The 19,911-nt window shown below is 41.7% G+C and overlaps 1 protein-coding gene and 1 long non-coding RNA gene across 7 annotated transcripts in view; one reads left to right on the top strand and one right to left on the bottom strand.

The window, feature by feature from the left end:
• Positions 1-461: 461 nt before the first annotated feature.
• DLK1 (delta like non-canonical Notch ligand 1) lies at positions 462-18,868 on the bottom strand. The gene is made up of 5 exons (XM_074956246.1): positions 18,530-18,868; positions 17,199-17,262; positions 16,506-16,636; positions 11,137-11,278; positions 462-1,430 (listed from the first exon to the last, which is right to left on the bottom strand). Exons 1-5 carry the CDS (start codon positions 18,600-18,602, stop codon positions 686-688), a joined length of 1,155 nt encoding a protein of 384 aa, XP_074812347.1. The 5' UTR covers positions 18,603-18,868; the 3' UTR covers positions 462-685.
• The window catches only part of LOC141989492 (uncharacterized), a 192,721-nt gene continuing 190,374 nt past the window's right edge, over positions 17,565-19,911 (top strand). For 2 of the 6 annotated variants that reach the window (XR_012639994.1, XR_012639993.1), the window contains exon 1: positions 17,916-18,382. This is a non-coding gene — a long non-coding RNA (uncharacterized LOC141989492). Of the gene's footprint in view, positions 18,383-19,911 lie in introns of all 6 variants that reach the window. The other 4 variants (XR_012639992.1, XR_012639997.1, XR_012639996.1 and 1 more) reach the window with 4 other exon arrangements.

The raw sequence follows: 19,911 nt of genomic DNA, 5'->3' as shown, positions 1-19,911 counted from the left end.
CACGAAAGTTAATGCTCAAATAAATTTGTTAGTCTCCAAGGTGCCACAAGTCCTCCTTTTCTTTTTGCGGATCCAGACTAACATGGCTGCTACTCTGAAACATAACAATTTGAGGGTTTTCCCCCCTCCTCTATTTATTTAATACACTGGCACCATTTGTACAATAGATGAAAGTTTCAAAATAATGGGCCAGATTGTGATCAGTTTCTAAAGACTCTCACAGTGAGAGGAAGTACTACATATTAATGCCTGTGGTACATTTACCATAGCATGCTAGAATTCACAAAACTAGTAAATAAGCCTGTACAGCCCTCAATTACTGTTTATTAAAAAATGAGCATTGGCAAGTAATTTATGAGGACCATATTTGCCAAACAAGCTTACACAATCCAATAAAGCTGAAAACTGCTCTTGTGGCAAATTTCTTTTATTTTACAAAATATAGCTGCATTAAAAAAAATCAAATGAACATTCCTTGCTCTGTAATCTGATTATGTTAAAGTTTTATTTTGGGAATGAGAAATTCACTTGGCAACACAGATACAACATATTTCTTCTGTACTTCCCAGCACAAATTACAGCAAATGTATGCACAAAACATCAAAGCCAGGCACAGGTAACAAGTTCAAAAAACTTTACATATTGCTACAAAACTCTGCAAGTTGCTGCAAGGCTTTCAAGGAGTCTAGATGGCGGTGTAGTTCTTGGTGTAGTTAGTGAGTTTGATCTTCTCTGGGAAAATTATGTTAACTGAGAGGTTTTCCCCATTGTTAGACTGAAGAAAACAATTCTTTTTCTTGCGTAGTAGATGGCTATATTTGGCATTAGCAAGCCACATTTCACATTTGGAAAAAAATACAATCGCAGTTGTACCCAACACAACAAGACATGTAAGCAAGCCCAGAACAATGAAACATATGACCTGACTTTTATTAAGCAAGGGGTCTGTGTTTTGGATTGTTTCTTTCATTGTTATCTTCAAGACTTTATGTTCTTGGTGAGATACTGACTTCGGACGAGCATTTGGGGGTAGATTATAACTGTGCCCATGTTTGGCCTCTGTATTCACACCATGGAGACTTGTGTTTCTGCTGAGATATGTGCAGGTTACACCAACAAATTCCGCCTTACATACGCATTCAAATCCTCCTTCAGGATGCTCATGACATGTTCCTCCATTCTCACATGGGCTGCTAGCACAGAATATGACACGGCTGCTGCAGGATTTGCCCATATAGCCAATAGGGCAATGACAGTTGAAACCTCCACCAATATCCGTGCACGTTCCTCCATTTTCACATGGGTTGGGTTCACAGTCATCTACATCTATTTCGCAAAAATTGCCAGCAAAACTTGGAAGGCACAAACAGGAGGCATGAGGCGCAAATCCATTGTCATCAACACATGTTCCCCCATTCTGACAAGGAGAGCTGGAACGCAAGACAAAACAGATGGGAGTTTAAAGAAAATGTAAGTGAAATAAGCAGATATGCAACATTTCAGATAATTAAAAAGGGGTCATTTTCTTTATTAGATAATGAGCCACGTCAGTTCCTGGTGGAATGTCATTGACGTCCATGGAGTTGCATCAAGAATGAATTTTGTCCAACATCTTTATCAATATACGCGGTCCCTCTAATATTCCAACATTGATTCCAATCTCTTCTGCACATCCTAATGTACAAATCCTATCTGAAGAGATTTAAAACTGTTTTTGAAATTAAGCAGCCCAATGTGCTTGTCTGGTTAGATCTAGTGATCTGAGGAATGGTTGAGTAGGTATTCAGACCAGAGTGAGCAAAGATATTGCCAGCATGGCTTAGTTTTTCCTCAGTAATTAGTCAAAACACAATCTAGGTATTATATATTCCGTATAAAATATCAACAAGCATAACAGCTGATGCGGAGACATTTATTTTTATTGTATGGCTATAGCACAGTCATACCCTGTACATTTGAGAGGCTGGAAGAATTTGCGGCACTTTGAAACCTCAAAGCATTGAAAACAACACATTTTCATTTTTATTTGCTTAACTACATTAAGTGAGAATAATTTTGTCAAAAGAAATCATATACAATCAAAATTGTTATTTCAAAAGGATTGGCAAGGCGGTAGCTCAGGAGACTGGTAATAAGGATACCAAACTTTTCACATCTAGGTCCCAAATTTGAAAAGACCCAAGTCAGTAGTGTTCAGAGGTTGGAACCACCTCATGGCTGCTTGGTTGCCTGTGTGAAATTACCTTATTCCAGTTCCTACTAGATAAGTGTTCACAGTGCAAAATCCAGCCCAGTCAGCATCCTCCTTAATAGTCTTCACAGAAAAGCCAACGACATGGAAACAAGATAATTCTCTCAGTTCTAGAGGTGGTTCATACACATCAGGGCTAGGAAACACGGGTTGTTTTGCTACACCCTTTCTGTGGAAGGGAAGAGGACTTCATCCTCCAGGGATATCAAGTCAGCATATTTCATTGGTATTAAATTCACTCAATAACTATTAAAGAAAGATTGTACTAAGTGCAATCTCAGAGGACTCAGCAAGATAGGGTGGCAGCCAGATAAGGGAGAGTAATAGAGAAGTTGTGCAAAAGCAGAGCGCTATCAGCTACTCAGATTGAATCAATATAGTCAACACTGAAAACATTCACAATGACTTGTTTCACAAATTTTTCTTCCAGAAGTATTTTTATTTGCTGATCCCTAATGTAACCCTGAATATCCCATCAGAATTTAAATATTATCACAAACCATTTAAAGTTAAATAAGTTAATTCAGAAATGTTAGCATTTAACCTACAAGCTCCAAACATCCCTCCTAGTTATGGTAAGAGATTGTTAATATGTAGGCAAGAGTACCATGAGGCCTTGCAAAAGTTATGTCAGAGAAACAATAGATATTACTAACAGCTACAAATTAAATTGCTTATAGAGTAGAAATAAGCTTAAGAGTATGACCTATTTTTACAACTGCTTAAGGTTGTTTTGTGCCTTGTAGTTGGCTATGCTGTGTGAACAACAAGTTATGAAGTTGTAACCGAAACCACAAGAAAGGGCATGTAGGATGGAAGCATTTAAGAAGAATATTATTTACCTTGTGTATAACCACAATATGACATTACCATATGGTCGGCCAATTTATTAAAACGTTCCAAACCACAAAGGACACAGTGAAATGACTGGTTAAGAGTTGTTTTAACTCATGCTATGCTTTATTGTTAAGGAGGTTAAAGTTATTATGATACAAATATAGGGCATAACTCATTTGATAATGAATCTATAAAACCGATGGAAATGTAAATCATTCTAGGACAGGGTGAGATGCAGACTGACACGCCCCCCGCCCCCCAACTGGTTGGTGAGTACCACCTTTCTGTTACATGCTGTTCTATTTGTAGTTAGAGAAATCTGACTTAATAAACCCGTTTGAGATTACTATTTGATGCGTCACTGACTTACATATTGAACAGAACCCACTACGTTTATTACAGAAACATGTCTTTCCTAATTTGGACTACATTAGTATTCCAGAGAGAGCTGCCAAGAGACAGGGCCATACATGACAGTGGGCCACATTTTGCAAAATCAATGGGGTTGTTATTTACAGCATAATTCGGTCCATTACTTGCACTGTGGCAGAACAGGAATCTTGTGCAAGAGGTTGCAAATGAATTTCCATCTTACTTTCATGATAATTTTACATGCAGCAGCAAAAGTTCACACATGAGTCAACAGTGTGCCCTTGTTGCCAAGAAGGCCAATGGCATTTTGGGAAGTATAAGTAGGGGCATAGCCAGCAGATCGAGGGACGTGATCGTTCCCCTCTATTCGACATTGGTGAGGCCTCATCTGGAGTACTGTGTCCAGTTTTGGGCACCGCACTACAAGAAGGATGTGGAAAAATTGGAGAGAGTCCAGCGAAGGGCAACAAAAATGATTAGGGGTCTGGAACACATGACTTATGAGGAGAGGCTGAGGGAACTGGGATTGTTTAGTCTGTGGAAGAGAAGAATGAGGGGGGATTTGATAGCTGCTTTCAACTACCTGAAGAGGGGTTCCAAAGAGGATGGATCTAGGCTGTTCTCAGTGGTGGCAGATGACAGAACAAGAAGCAATGGTCTCAAGTTGCAGTGGGGGAGGTCTAGGTTGGTTATTAGGAAGAAGTATTTCACTAGGAGTGTGGTGAAGCACTGGAATGGGTTTACTAGGGAGGTGGTAGAAACTCCATCTTTAGAGGTTTTTAAGACCTGGCTTGACAAAACCCTGGCTGGGATGATTTAGTTGGGGTTGGTCCTGCTTTGAGCAGGGGGTTGGACTAGATGACCTCCTGCGGTTTCTTCCAGCCCTAATCTTCTATGATTCTATGAAAGATAGCTCAGCAGGATCTGTCTGGAATTTGAAGGGCTGCAACAACTTCCTGTAATGTGCGAGGTGGACTGTCAAGTTTCCTCACAGTGAATTATGAACCAGGGGCACGAATGGCCACAGCTGGGAAGTGTGCTAGGAAGCCTGGGATACGATGGTTTGACTCAGGTCTGCGTACTCCAGTGTGGATACTGGAGTCCTAGGTTTCATGGGGGAGTGAAGCATTGAGGGGCTCCCCAGAAGTACCTGCCTATTATGGTAGAGGAGTAGGCTGGTTGTTCTTTGTTTCCACCAAGTGAAATAAACTATTGGTGGCTCCCTGAACATCTCCCACTGTAGCTGGGAGTTGGGAGGAAAGCTCCTGCAAGCCTGGAATTGGGAGTTTGCAGTGATGGGGTCTGGAAAGAAGAGTGGGTTTTTATACTCTTTCAGGATTTCGCAGAAGTAAAGCACAGTTAGTAAAGGGAGATTGGTGATGGGGTGGTGGTAATTATGAGAGCCAGAAGGCAGATTACAAGCCAGACTATAGTGTCTGGTTAAAACAGAGAATGACAGGATTAATTGTCCTGTGGTCCACTGGAAACTGGGTGGTGAGCAGGTGCCTTGAAGAGTCCGGCAACCTCTCTTGGCTCAAAGTAAGATTTATGGTGTTAGGAAAAAAATCAGTCAAAACCCTTTGTTATGGGGTGGGGGAGATTTGAGCCCTGGTGTTTGGTATGGGATAATTCACCAACTTCTTTGGGAATTGGGATGAAAGTTGGAGAGAGAATAAGAAGGGGTGTAAGATCATGATTAAAGGTCTAGAAAAATTGTTGTTCTTAACCCCTGAGGACAAGAAGCAGTGGGCTTAAATTGCAGCAGGGGAGGTTTAGGTTGGACATTAGGAAAATTTTTCTAACTGTCAGGGTGGTTAAGCACTGGAACAAATTGCCTAGGGAGACTGTGGAATCTACATCATTGGAGATTTTTAAGAGCGGGTTAGACAAACACCTGTCAGGGATGGTCTAAATAATACTTAGTCCTGCCGCGAATGCAGGGGACTGGACTAGATGACCTCTCGAGGTCCCTTCCAGTGCTATGATTTTATGATCATCATCTGAATATTGCATATGTGTAAAACAAAGCAGAACAAAATTTAGAGGAATCATGGGGAATTTTAAGAACACCTTTATTATTATTCACATAAGGTTAAGTATATGATTAAAATAAGTAATATATTAAAGTTAATTCTCTAAGAACACAGCAGCAATTCTACTGTATTAAACACTCACCTTTTAAGACAGTGTTTCACAAAAAGTGGTGCATGAACTACCAGCCAAGTGGATATGGCCACTCCATTGTTCTCCCGGGACTCTGCTCTCATTTAAAAAAAAAGTTGGCTCTAGCTGTTATGATTGTGAAGAATATTTTCAGCACTTGATCCAAGTGTAACTGATACAGTGATATCTGCCTGAGTTTGCCGATAAGCTGAAATAATAGCTCTGATGTGCGAACTGTCCTATTCATATCAAGTGTTAACTCAGATGCCCGTGATGACACTTGACAACATCAACACTGATAACTGTTCCATCCAGGCATGTAAGAAAGAATAAAAAAGTCATAAAGATCTACATCAGTAATTCCCAAAATGTGGGGTGCGCCCCCACCCAAAGCGGGGACAAAGGGCTACAAGGCAGTGGGTGCGGAAGATGTATAAATTAAACTGGGTAGATCTTTAACAACACAGAATTGAAGGGGAGTTGCAATTTGTTTAATATTCCTGAAGGAGTCTCAGCATTCTAACATTTGGAAAACACTGTTTTAAGGAATGTTAGGAAACAGGGCACATGACTTCCAAGCCAGCATATGAAAACAATAATTTCCCCAGGACACAGGGCCAGATCCAGTAGGTAGCATTCAGGAATATTTTTGTGAAGGTCGGGAGCTCATCTGTAATAATTTAGGAACACTGTATGTGACCTAGTTATTGGGATAGTTACTGGAATATTTATTGCATGAAGGGTGATCAGATGTTCCGATTTTATAGGGCCAGTCCCAATATTGGGGGCTTTTTCTTATATAGGCACCTATTACCCCCCAACCCCCTGTCCCAATTTTTCATACTTGATATCTGGTCACCCTCACTGCATGCATATGTTGGTTTACTTTAATAGCAGGCTACAGCTCACTTCATCGGATGCATTCAGTGGAAAATACAGTGGGGAGATTTATATACCCAGAGAACATGAAACAATGGGTGTTACCATACGCACTGTAACGAGAGTGATCAGGTAAGGTGAACTATTACCATCAGGAGAGCGGCAGGTGGGGGGAACCTTTTGTAGCGATAATCAAGGTGGGCCATTTCCAGCAGTTGACAAGAACGTCTGAGGAACAGCAGGGAGTGGGGGGGGGGGATAAACATGGGGAAATAATTTTACTTTGTGTAATGACCCATCCACTCCCAGTCTCTATTCAAGCCTACGTTAATTGTACCCAGTTTGCAAATTAATTCCAATTCAGCAGTCTCTCATTGGAGTCTGTTTTTGAAGTTTTTTTGTTGAAGTATTGCCACTTTTAGATCTGTAATCGAGTGACCAGAGAGATTGAAGTAATAGCTGGTAATAGCTCAACTTACCTGATCACTGTCGTTACAGTGTGTATGGTAACACCCATTGTTTCATGTTCTCTGTGTATATAAATCTCCCCACTGTATCTTCCACTGAATGTATCCGATGAAGTGAGCTGTAGCTCACGAAAGCTTATGCTCAAATAAATTTGTTAGTCTCTAAGGTGCCACAAGTCCTCCTTTTCTTTTGCGAATACAGACTAACACGGCTGCTACTCTGAAACCTTTAATAGCAGGGTTGTTAACAAGCAGAAAGGCTACATGATGGCTCCAAATAAGCATATTGGAGGTCAGTAAGACAGAATGCCTGAACTATTAGCTGTGAAGATGCTACTTTCGGGCTAGAGCCAAGTCAGAAGTCTTGTTTTGCCAGGGCTGGGATTGAAGAAATCAAAAGGAGCACAGACAAGGTAAAAAGTCTCCTTCTCCGGAGATCAGGCAATTGTCAGGGAGCTGTTCACGGGGTACAGGCTGACAAAAACACTGACACCTTGGAGTTCTAAAGAAGTTAGGCCTTCCTATGCATTAAGTAAGACAGATGTGTGTAGCCCTTTTCTTGGTTTAAAATCCATTTTCTCTTATGCTTTCTTTGTTCTTACTGTTAAGATTAAACAAGACTTTGTTTAAGAAAGCTGTCTAGTTCTTCTAGTTAGCACTGATCACAAGCCCTCAAAGGGAAGACTTGCTGGTGCAAAACCCAGTCAGGCCACATGGTGCTGAACTTCAAGAGTGGGAGAAATGGGGGTTTCACCCCAGAAAAAGGTAAGGGCATGAGGCCTAACACCTGTGGGGGTACACTCAAAGGTGTTCGGGTACACTCAAAGGTGCAATTAGCCCTGAACCACGACAGAGACTCCAATCAGATCAGAGCCCCAGTGTAGTAGGTGCTGTACAAAACACATAAACAGGAGACAGGCTATCGCCCCTCCATAACAAAACACATACCTGCAGAGCAGTGATTGGAATAGTGTCTCTGCAATTCCTAAAAGTCAAAGCTCTACCGTCTGAGTTAAAGGAAGATTTCTGTTAGGCCTTTGTTATGCCACCAATTCCCTTACCGAGCACTGAACATCAGCCATCCTTACATTGTAAACTGCAACCAACCAATGGGGGTAAAATAACTCACACGTACACAAAATTACCCAACCTGGCCCCACTGAAGTCAATGGCAAAAATCTTCCACTGACATAACAGAGCACAGGTTTGGAACAAAGTCATAGACTCATAGACTTTAAGGTCAGAAGGGACCTTCATTATCATCTACTTTGGCCTCCTGCACTTTACAGCCACAGAACTTCACCCACCCAATCACGTAATAGACCCATAATCTCTGGCTGAGTTACTGAAGTCCTCAAATCATTATTTAAAGACTTCAAGTTACAGAGAATCCACCATTTACAATAGTTTAAACCTGCGAGAGCCCCCTGCTGCAGAGAAAGGCAAAAAACTCCCAGGGTCTCTGCCAATCTGACCCAGGGGAAAATTCCTTCCCAACCCCAAATATGTTGATCAGTTGAACCCTGAGTATTTCAGCAAGAATCTCCAGCTTGAAGTCAGTGAGAGCAGGTTTGGGCAACAGCCTTATACAAAATAAATATTTGTTTGCTCAATTACAACCCATTTTCATCAAATATAATGAGTGCAGAAGTTTCCAAGGAGATTTAACTACATGGAAAGGCTAAAAGGGTTGTAACAAACCATTGTTGAGCTAAAGGGAGACAAGAAAACCTTAGACAAAAGTCAATGTTTCAAATCAGGATAATTATTTTTAAAGTGATTTATAACACAGAAATTGATTAATTTTCTTCAAGCTTTGCAGAAATATTCTGCTTCAACCTCAGGGGAAATCTGCCAATTTTCAGGCTAAGACAATTTTCCAAACCAAAGCTCTAGGGAAGCTAAAACAGCATTTTATAATGTAAGTTGGTAGCAGCCTTAACCGTAGTGAAGCTCCTGCTTTATCATAATAAAATGCACAAGGATTAAAGGACTTCAGATACTAGGAGAATGTGAGAAGACCCTTGATAGAACAGAATAGATTCCTCCTAAGAATCTAGAGCTGGCTGGATTTTTTCAAATTTCATTAAAAAATTATTCACAATTTTTTCATCATTTTTCAGACAGTTCTGTTCCCAGCTATATTATTAAAACCTAGTGACAACTGAGTCATGGACAAAATGTGCAGCCAAAAAGCCATCATAAGACAAGACTCACAGGGAATAGGTTTCTTAATTAATAGGTTCATACCTTAAAGTCTATTTTCCCCATAGTAATCTGAGTTCAGCCATTAATACAATATTGCATGTAGAGTTTATTGTATCAGAATACTGCCAGCCTTCATCAATGAATAAAAGCTTGAATTTCACTAAATTATATTCCTTCTAATCCCTTGTTGCTGTTTCAGCCTCTTAATGTTTGTCTGTCCAAATCTTTTGTTACATGCTTAATTAAAACAATATCCATATTTCAGACATTATATTCTTAATTGATTTCATTTACTGGTACTAATTTCCTTTAATTTGTACATTATAGATGATTTACCTTACAGTACAGGTCTAAGGAATAGTTAATATTTTGCATGTAAACACCCGCCAGTTGTCTACTTATCTACTTTATGGGCCATGCTGTCAGACATATGCCTAACTTGTACATGCAGATATTGTGACTGCATATTCAGTTATAAGCATAAACATGACTAATTAGACACATGACTGGACAGTTTTATGCATGCTCTATGTGACTGCATGAGAAAATCTTCCAAACAGCCAGTTAGTTAAGTACTTCAGAAAGGGAATCCACTTAAGTCAAGGGAATTCTTTCCCTGGGTTTTGTTGGACTTTGGATCAGGCCCAATACATATCAGAAAGGCAGTTTTACAAATGTGAATAAATAAATGGCCACTTGGATGCCAGCTACAGAGGTTAATGGAGGTGCTTGAGCTGGGGATGCCTTTGTACAGAGGAGAAGGAGCTGCTGGAAGGCTGTTCTGCGCAACAGCCCTTCACTATCAAACACAACTCTCTCCTCTGTCCAGTCCCATCCCGCTAATCCAATTTGACGACTTTTAGGTCTTTCAACACTGCTAGGTCTGCTTGAGCGAATGTGCTAAAAATAGCCACGTGGCCGGGGTAGCAGAGGCAGAGTCTCGGGCTAGCCGCCTGAGTTCACACTCAGGGAGACCAGATGGTTTGTACACAAGCAGCGAGCCAAGCTGCTGCCTGTGCTATCCCCAGCAACCCGACTATTTTGGGCACATTAGTTCAAGCAAAACTAGCACATATCTGTCTGCTCAAGCTGGGACGCACACGCCCAGCTGCAGTGTCGACATACCCTTACAGCATGCTGCCAAGCTCATCCATTTGGACAGGCATTTCGGGAAGCCTGAGGTTTGGTGGATTTAGCTGACCATAAAGGCAGGGGCTACTCGGAATGTGGGTGGCGAGAAGAAAAGAAACTCCCTCTCCGCTCTGTGGCCCGAGGAAGCAGCACACACCCCCGCCCCTTCTCTGCTGATTTAATGAGAATCATAGAATATCAGGAGGTCATCTAGTCTAACTCTCTGCTCAAAGCAGGACCAATCCCCAATTTTTGCCCCAGATCCCTAAATGGCCCCCTCAACAATTGAACTCACAACCCTGGATTTAGCAAGGCCAATGCTCAAACCACTGAGCTATCCCTCCCACCCAATGTCTCCCCTTATTTAACTACTACACTGGGTGTAGAGTTTTATGGGAGTTCAAATACCTTGGTGTTGCAGACAGGGTTCTTTTGCGCGGAGGGAGGTTGCTGGTTGGCTACTGCTCTTTTGGTCTTAATTGGATTGTATTTTTAATTATTTGTTAAGAGCACCTAGAACGTACTTTTGACGTTTATCTATTGAAACCGTAAAAAAACCCAAACATAATATTACTACAATATGTGCAATTTTGAATATTTGAGGTTCAAATTATGCACACAGACTCATGCTAAAAATCTGATCAGATTTATATAATAGGAATAGATCAGAATTAGTCAATTTGAGTCTAGAAACAAATAGGCTAGAAACTAAATTACCATGTCGGCGGAAAAGTTATGTGCTACATATCAAACATTTTATGATTTAAGAAAGAAAATCAGAGAAAAATTTAGTAGGATTGTATATTTATATCAGAAATCAATATTTACCCATTAATAATGCAGGGCCCTTTTTTCAGATGGCAGTTTTTTCCTGTAAATCCCTTGGCACACAAACAAATATATCCTCCATCTCCAGTCTCTATGCATGTTGAGTTATTGGTGCAGGGTTTTGAAGAACATGGGTGAATATCTGTGTTAACAAAAACAGACAGTTTTGTTACATCAAAAACCATTAGTTGTAATGTTAAATATTTAGCACATAAGAAATCAGGGTCTACTTTATCATATAAAAGCCATTAAATAGTAAACAATACGAAAAGACTAAGTGCATTTTTAAAGGTCCTTCCTGCTGCATTGCATATATTTTGATTTATTCTTCTCTCTAATGGAGGGCAGATTGTTCAGTTACTTCATAGTCAGTCAGCTTGTTCCCCATCCATTAGCTCTCACTTTGTGAAATACACTTGGATTGCTTTTCTCTATGAATAAGTAATATTAACAATAAAAAGTTAGTGGTGGGGGGAGAGCTACTAATTACTATAAACACCACCTCATATTCCCAACTACTTCATGCATGTAAGTCAGATAAAGCAATGTGCAATCTAAAAATGGTATATTTACAAATTTCTCCAGATTGCCTGATGTTTGAAATCCTACACAAAAGCATTTTACATTTTAAAAGAGACAACTGATATTTGTAAGTAACAAAACACAGGAGCTCTTTAGGAATTTAGATTTTCTTGGGCAGGGAGGGTGTCAGCAAATGCCAATTTGGTTGAAACTGAAACTTTTCTTAGGAGAGGGCTGGTTTCAATGAAAATTCATTGGAAAGGTTACTTAGGTCCTGGTTGGAAATTCTGGGCACATCTGCAATGTGGAGAACCCAGGGTCAAGTCCTTGTTCTGCCTGATGTTGTGCAGGGACTTGAGCCTGGGTCTTCCAACATCCCTAATCACCATCTTTACTATTCTGGCATCATGGTGTCTGTCTCAATTAAATATTCATTGGGCCAGAGAGAGAGAGTGACTGTGTAGCTCGGTGGCTCACCTGAGATGTGGGTGATGCAAGGACTTGAACTTGTGTCCTTCAAATTGCAGGTAGATGCCCTTATTGGACTATTGGCTACTGTGGAGGGCTTCTTGTTTACCTGAAAAACTTTGAAAGGTCTCAGGTTCATCCCAATGCAGAATGGGAAAGTTTTTGTGGGATGGGAAAACTGTTTCCAGCCCAGCTCTACAAACCACCTTTGAACTTCAACTTTTTCCTCTCTCTGTGGTATAGTCTTTGCTGGTTGGCATTTACCTCTTACATGATGGTGCCAGAAGAGTGGACCCTGTTATATTTTTGCCTGGTAAGTCACGCACATAATCTTTCACAATTACCCTCTTAGACTGAGTCTCCTCCAGAGCAACTATTGAAGATTTAAAATGAAATAAATAAATAAGTAAATGAACCAAGATAACATGGCAGCTGCTGTGAGGTCTTGCAACTTGCTGCGAGGTCTTGCAAGCTCACGCATGCATTTTCAGTGACAGCACTGTGCATATACTTTTTTCTAAAGTGAGAAATAAGGATGTGATGAATATTAAATTCTACTTCCCACCTAAACCCACAGGATAATGTGAACCCAGAGGAATATCATGAGGCAATGTAAAATATTAACCATAACTATAAACGTTGTCCAGTTACAATTACAGTAAAATGCTCTTCCCCTGTATAGGGGCCTATTTTCCACTATCTTAGTCTGTCCCGATTGCCACACTACCACTTTATGTGAACTTTTGTGTGTAAACGGTGGTTTCTACAAGGACCAAAATAGCCTCGACTGCATTTTGCAGCAGTGTTGTGTGCCCATTTTGGCAAGCCTTAAGGGCAGCTAACCAAACACAGCCCTGATACAGGAGAAAGGAGATACCCTGCAATAGACACACATTTAATAACATTAAATAAGAAATGTATAAGAAGAAAATAAGGAAGGAAAGAAAATAAGGCATATAACAGCTCACTAGCTAGGAAAATGACACAATCCTTGAGCCTATAGGAATAAATTCTCTACTTTAAAAAAAAACCAACATTATTCTTGAATTTCCCCCCACCCTTCTCTCAAATGACAGATGAGCTGTGGAATTTCTTACCACAAGAGATAACTGAGGCCCAGAGCTTAAGAGAATTCAGAAAAGGATTAGCCATTTACATGGATGAGCATATCTACAGTTGCTTTACATAGAATTAAAATAGGAGGTACAAAGAGTTAAACCCTCATGTTTCAGCAATCACTAATTGTTTGTATTAGGAAGAAAATTCCCCAGTAGCAGTTCACTGGAGGGTTTCTTGCATCTTCCTCTTAAACGTCTGGCACTGCTCAGTATCAGAGACCATTAGATGGACCATTGATTTGATCTGCTGTGGGGACTCCTATGTTCCAAACGAGCTGTCATTAAGATACCAGGCACATATTCTGAACACCATAGTTACTATAATGGCACTAATTTTGTGGGCTTTTCGCCCTGGTTTCCATAGAACAAACCAGCCACACTTGTTTTCCCCTCTGTTTTGAAAGTTATTCTGTGTGGTACATACACCCTCTGTGGCATGTCACAAAGCTAGCTCAAGAAAGAGAAACCCTCTGTAACACGGTGGCTTTCACCACAGGCTGGGGCTAAGCCAACCCTGATCATAGCATGAGTCTCACCTGAGAGGAATCAAGTGATTTTGGTGTAAAAGGAGCAGGAGGGTGCAATAAAGGGGGAAACCTAGGAAGCTGTGGCAGTGTTTGGAGAAAGTGAGGAAAGGCTCCTGCAGTGAAGACCCAGAGACCAGGGGGAGTTGCCCCAGGCAGGAGGGCCTGGGAGAAGGAAGAGAAATCTTATGTTGTGTGGATTTAGGAGGACCTTGTTTGGGGATTTTGAGTTTTATTTGCAGTTTATTTTATATTTTGACCAAGAAAAGCTTGAAGGGAAGTTTTATTTGAACAGTCCAAGTGGGGAAACTGAGGTAGTCTGCCTGTAGCCTGACCCTAGGCCAAAAGGGGGTGCATGAGAAGTGGCCAACCTGGTTACACCCTGACACACGTGTACAGGTTTTAAATATGGGGTTGGATCCTGCAAAGTGCTCTACCCTCTTGCCTTGATCCGGTAAAGTGCTCAAGCATGTACTCATCTTCAAGCATGTGATTAAATAACTCAGGGTATGTCTACAAGGGGATTAAAAAACCTGCAACTTTCCCAGGTCAGCTGACTCAGGTTCAACAGGCTTGGGCCCTGGAGCTTAAAAATTGGTGTGTAGACATTCAGGCGTGGGCTGGAGCCCCTTACCAACAATAAACAATACCACCACGGCTGGCCCATTTCCTCATAACAAGGCCGCACCAACCCCCAAATCTGAATATCCCCAAATAGTGGCTGCATACAGAAACACCTTGGCAAACGTATACAGTCTTTAAAAGTAGCAAAAATGGAGGACATTGAGGAAGTGCAACAACTTCCCATAAAAAGGTGCATTACTTAGGAACTTTCTTGATTCTTTAGAGCAACATAGTAAATGTATGTTTTGATCTGGTGTACACTCATAGCTATAGACTGTCTGAGGAGCTAAAAATGCCAGTTTAGGTCCATTTGCTTGTGAAAATGTAACAGTGGTTGTCTCCACTTCTCACATGCAAAGATAAAATGTTAAGGGGGATTCCTTTATAGGTAGGAGTCTAGTATTTTATACTGAGGTACTGGATTGGATTTAGTGTTTCCATATGAAAGTCAGTTATTCATACCTGCTAACCATCCCAAATTGGGCAGAAGCCTCCTATTTGCTCTGTGGAATTTCCTCTTTCTTCCTAACCTGATCAAATCTGGATTAATGGTATGTGTTAATGAGTTATAGCAATTCATCACAACTTTATACAACCATCTTCCTAGCAGAGGAGGGTTCAATCCAATGACTGAGCAGTTGCTCCATGTCATGTTATATTGCTTTATTGGATCACGACAATCATGGGTAAAAGCCATCCAATAACAGGGAGGAAGCCTCTCTCTGCTGACCCAATATGAATTAGAGAACATGTCCAGACTAGCTAAATCCATTGGACTGGCATGATTTTCAATATACCTGATATACCCCAACATCAGACAAACAGCTAATTCTATCATTCTGATTATTCTTGACATGCCCTTAGCCGGCCCTGGATTCAAGTTTGCAAAAACTGACTCCTAGTGGTGAGTGAAATAATTTTTGGATGTCTGTAGAGCATGCTTGGTATTACTAAATATAGAGATAACAGGTAATATTTTCAAATCCACCCAAGTTATTTTCAAAAGGGACTTAGTGACTTAGGACCAGATTTTCAAAGTATTTAGGTGCCTAGAGATCTAGATCGTAAACTTGTGTTATTTTCAGAAATGCCAAACCAGATCAAGTTTCTAACGCCCATTGATTTCAAGTGACTAAGTTTCATTTTTAAAAGTGACAGATTTTCAATGGTATTTAGGTTCCTAAAGATGCAGATAGGTGCCTAGTGGGATTTAAAAACAAAAAGTATCTAATCTACTTAAGTGTTTCTGAAATCTCTCTAGGTACCTATCTGCATCTTTGGTGTCTAAATACCATATTTGGACCATAAAAGCCCAAGTTTAATTGAAAGATGATGGGATTTAGGCTCTAAGTCACATAGGAGACTTTGAAAATGTTACTCAATGAGAATTACCTAATGAATAAGAATGATTTCTTGAACATCAAGTTACAGAACACAGCAACAAACTAACTTTTGATAAACTAGAAAATGATGAAACCCAGAAGACTGGCAAAAATATGAGCCCACTTCTCCTTTTCTACTGGTTTAACATCAGTGTAACTCCATTGAATCACTGGAATTTCTTTTGATCTACAGTGGTTTGAATGAGGGAAGAATTAAGTGCTATACCTTCTAATAGTTCCATTCAAATCCTTTGCTAGAAAATATTTAGTCAAGCACCAAACTCATGTGTTTATTTCAACTTATACTATCATATGCACATGATGTTGAATAATGAATTATTTTAACTGATTGAACACACCCACAGGGACTTCTTACATTTACAGAACCAGTGTAGAATTTGTTATTTACCATCTGCATGTGACAATCATAGTTAAAAATGGAATTAGGGTTTTATACATAATTCTAACAATACCCAGAACTATATTATACAAGATATTGTGTTTTCATCTAAAATGTGAATGCATAAGGCTTTTTTTTCTCTCCCCCCTTCACCGCCCTCCCCCCCCCCCCCAAATTCATGTCTCTTCGTGTTTTCGGTCAAATATTCATTTTAGAAAGAAAACATCTAGGGAAAAGCTTTTGCATATTTCTAACACCAGATGGAGCTGTAATCACTTCATTTAATCTCTGGGAAACTATGTTGCTCTATTAAAGGAAAGTATTTGCAAACCTATGTCACAAAGGCTGCCAACCCATCCTTCTTCACAGACACATTGCCATGGTTTGGCACAGCTGCCATGCACACAACCAGGAAAAGGAACACACTGATAACAGAGAGCTCCTTGCCACCCAGGTTGACACCTGAAATAGATACAAGACAAGATACAGAGGTTTTTTAAAATAATTACCAGGCTGTTCTCCTTTTAAAAGGCACAAAAAACTGAATTTGCAAAGATAACACTGCTACATGTAATGCATTTGGAAAAAAAGACTTTCAATGTTTATAAAATACTGGGGAAATAATTAAAGAAAAACGATTCACTTTAGGTGCAAGAAAAACAAATATTTTAAACCTAAAATAACTTAGCCCTCTTAAATAAATTGGTTAGTCTCTAAGGTGCCACAAGTACTCCTTTTCTTTTTGCGAATACAGACTAACACGGCTGTTACTCTGAAACTTAGCCCTCTTAAGTATCTTTCTATAGGTGCTCCTAGGATATTTTAAAAGAAATACTCTAATTCTCAGAGGCATCCAGGTTTCTTTAATATGTTATACAATTCTAGTTACAGTCTGTTAGTGGAGAGCTGTGTCCTTATAGCATCACATTTTCAGCAGGCAAATCATTCTAATTTCTTCTTTTTTTTTTTTTTACAAGACTAATCAGTCCCTTCACTAATAACCTCAGCTGGTAGATCTCTTTACCTGCATTCACTAGGACTTTCACAAAATCCATTCACTGGGTGGCAGCCAGGTTTACAAACAACACCTAGGAGAGAGATTTGTAAAGTGTCAGTACTAAAAAGAACCATATCCTCACATTCTATATAGATTATAGATGCTTTAAAACTAACCAAAAATGTATAAAATTTAGATTTGTTCTCATTCTAAAAACAAAATGTAACTTTAAATAAACATATCTCCTAGCAATTCAGCTATTAGACACCTGGAATGGAAGTTCCTCAGAACTGTACAAGATAAACCACTTTAGCATATGGACATTTTTTGCAATATTAATATCAATTTACATAAAATTGAAAATGACATAAAAGGGTCTAAGTCGTTTTGCACATCACAGATACTATTATACTTTTATTTATACAAAAGTACCTTTAGTCAGAAATAATTTGCATTCTAAAAATTTGATAGTACACATGTTGAATCCATTCGACAAGGCTGTGTTATGAAGAAACACTAAATTTTGATTAAAGTGTACGAGAATAGCAAAAGTTAAAGAGCTACGGGCACGTTTTCTTTGTAGACAATTGAATGTAAATATTTTAATCTGTTAAATAATCGCAATCTCACGTGCAATCATTAACGTTTGAAATAATGACATTGCAAGAGAAATAAATCCCTGCTCGCACTCAGTGAGAAGAAAAGCGCCTCTCTAAAATCAATAAGAGAAAATGAGAACTTGGGAGGAACTTGAACTAGAAAAACACGCGTAGGGTAGAGAAATACTCGGTTCTTCAACAGTGGCATTAAAAAAAAAAAATCAGCGTGAGACGACCTCTGGGAAGTTTTTAAACCCGTTTACTTTCGTTAAGGTTGCAAGTTCTTCCCGTTCACGCCAGCCACTGCACACCAAGATGACAAGAGGAAACACTGGGTCTTCTGCATTGTCGTCTACGCGGTCAGCGGCGGCTTTCCAGGACACGCTTCCCGGAACATGGCGGGTGCGGGTGCGTTTGTGGGACCTAGTAACGCTCCCCACCGCCTCTCGGTCGTAGCCTGTGTGCGCGCATAGGCTCCAGCGTCCCGCGCCGGGACACGGGAACGCACGTCCCCACACCGCCTTCTCCCTCTCTGCGGCGAGACCGAAGAGAAGCTGAACAAAGTCTCTCCGAGCGCACAGACAGGAGCTGGGAGCAGCAGCCGCCGAACGGGTAAGGAACCAAAGCGGCCCCCCCCCCCGCCCCCCTTCGCCTGCAGAACTTTCCGCCCGTGACAAAAGTGCCATGAACTTGTCCAGGCTGGGGCCAGCCGCAGCCTCCCGCCGGGCGGCCCCGGCCCCGGCTCCGGCGCGCTCTTACCTGGGGTAACGGGCAGGATGAGGGGAAAGAAGCAGCCGCAGCAGCAGAGTAAAGTGACAGCCTGGAAATCCATCACCCCGCATACCAGGGGCGCGCTCCCCACCTACGACGACAGGCACATGCCCGTGGCAGCAGGGCGCCGGGCTGCTCCCCCACCAGCCCGGAGAGGGGATCTGGCACCCGGTCCCCCGCCAGCTCCGGGGTGTCTGCTCCGCTAGCTCCCTTGGCACCTCCGGGGGTGTCTGCACCGCCCCTCTGCAGCAGCGGGCGGGGAGACTCCGTCTTTGCTGCAGAGCGAGCGAAAGCTCCCCCCTAGCCTTGGCAGAGCTCACAGCGGATCCGCTGGCACAGTCAGGATCCGGCTTATAATTAAACTTCTACGTGAAAGGTGAAGGGAAGTGTTGGGGGGGGGGGGGAGAAGAGGCCTCTCCCCTTCCCCAGTCCCTCCAGCCTCCCCTGCCCCCCTCCGCGGGGGGGGTCGCATCTGCATTCCCCACTCCGCTCGTGGGCAGGGAAGGGGTCGCCAGGGATTAACTTTGTTTCGGGGGTGGCTCGTCCGCAGGGGGGGTTGTGCAGCTCCGCGGAGCTAGCGGGGGCTGTCCCGGCACTGGGGAGCCAGAGGTCGGAGCAGAGCAGGGGGATCCTGTCCTGCGCCCTTCCCCACTTGCTTCACTGCACAGACGGGGCAGGGCGGCCGGCTGCAGCCGGGCTCCCCCTGCTAGTGTCCGGTCCCTTGCCCAGCGGCAGGCGAGGGGTCTGAGCAGCGGGCAGCCCCACGCACCAATTGAGCGAGATCCGCGCCCCAGGGTGGCCACCCGTCCCTGGATTTCAAAGTGCGTAGGTGGGTTTTCCTTACATGGGTGCGTTTATTTGTCCAAACTGCGGCCAGGCAACGTCCAGTCCCTCATCACCTTCTCCACTGACTAACGGCCTCTGGGCACCCAGGCAGGCCACTTACAAAATAACCCGACCAGGAGTCCCCCTAGATGGTTAGATCCATATTTTCCAGAGTGGCTGCCAATTTTGGGGTGCAAAATTGTAGCACCGTGAATCTCTGGCTGCTTTTGAAAATGTTGGCCCTGTTGTTTAGATTACTTTGTCTTTCCCCTGCAACATTGAAAAGGACCCTGCAAAGGAAAAAAAATATACCTCCGCCCCCTTTCTGGATTATTTATTATGCTCAAAGGCAGCTTTCAATAATTCTGGAGATGGGAGAGAGGTTGAGAAGAAAAAACACTTTTTCCCCATCTCTTTTCCACTACAACTAGCAGGTTTTGTCTGGCTGTTTTTGCTGGTGGACTCTGTGGATGACTGAAGAAGTGAGCTGTAGCTCACGAAAGCTTATGCTCAAATAAATTTGTTGGTCTCTGAGGTGCCACAAG

The sequence above is a fragment of the Natator depressus genome, chromosome 6, assembly GCF_965152275.1.
Source record: "Natator depressus isolate rNatDep1 chromosome 6, rNatDep2.hap1, whole genome shotgun sequence".
NCBI lineage: Eukaryota > Metazoa > Chordata > Testudines > Cheloniidae > Natator > Natator depressus.
The sequence above is the reverse complement of the archived record's forward strand: the minus strand, read 5'-3'. Positions and strand labels throughout refer to the sequence as shown.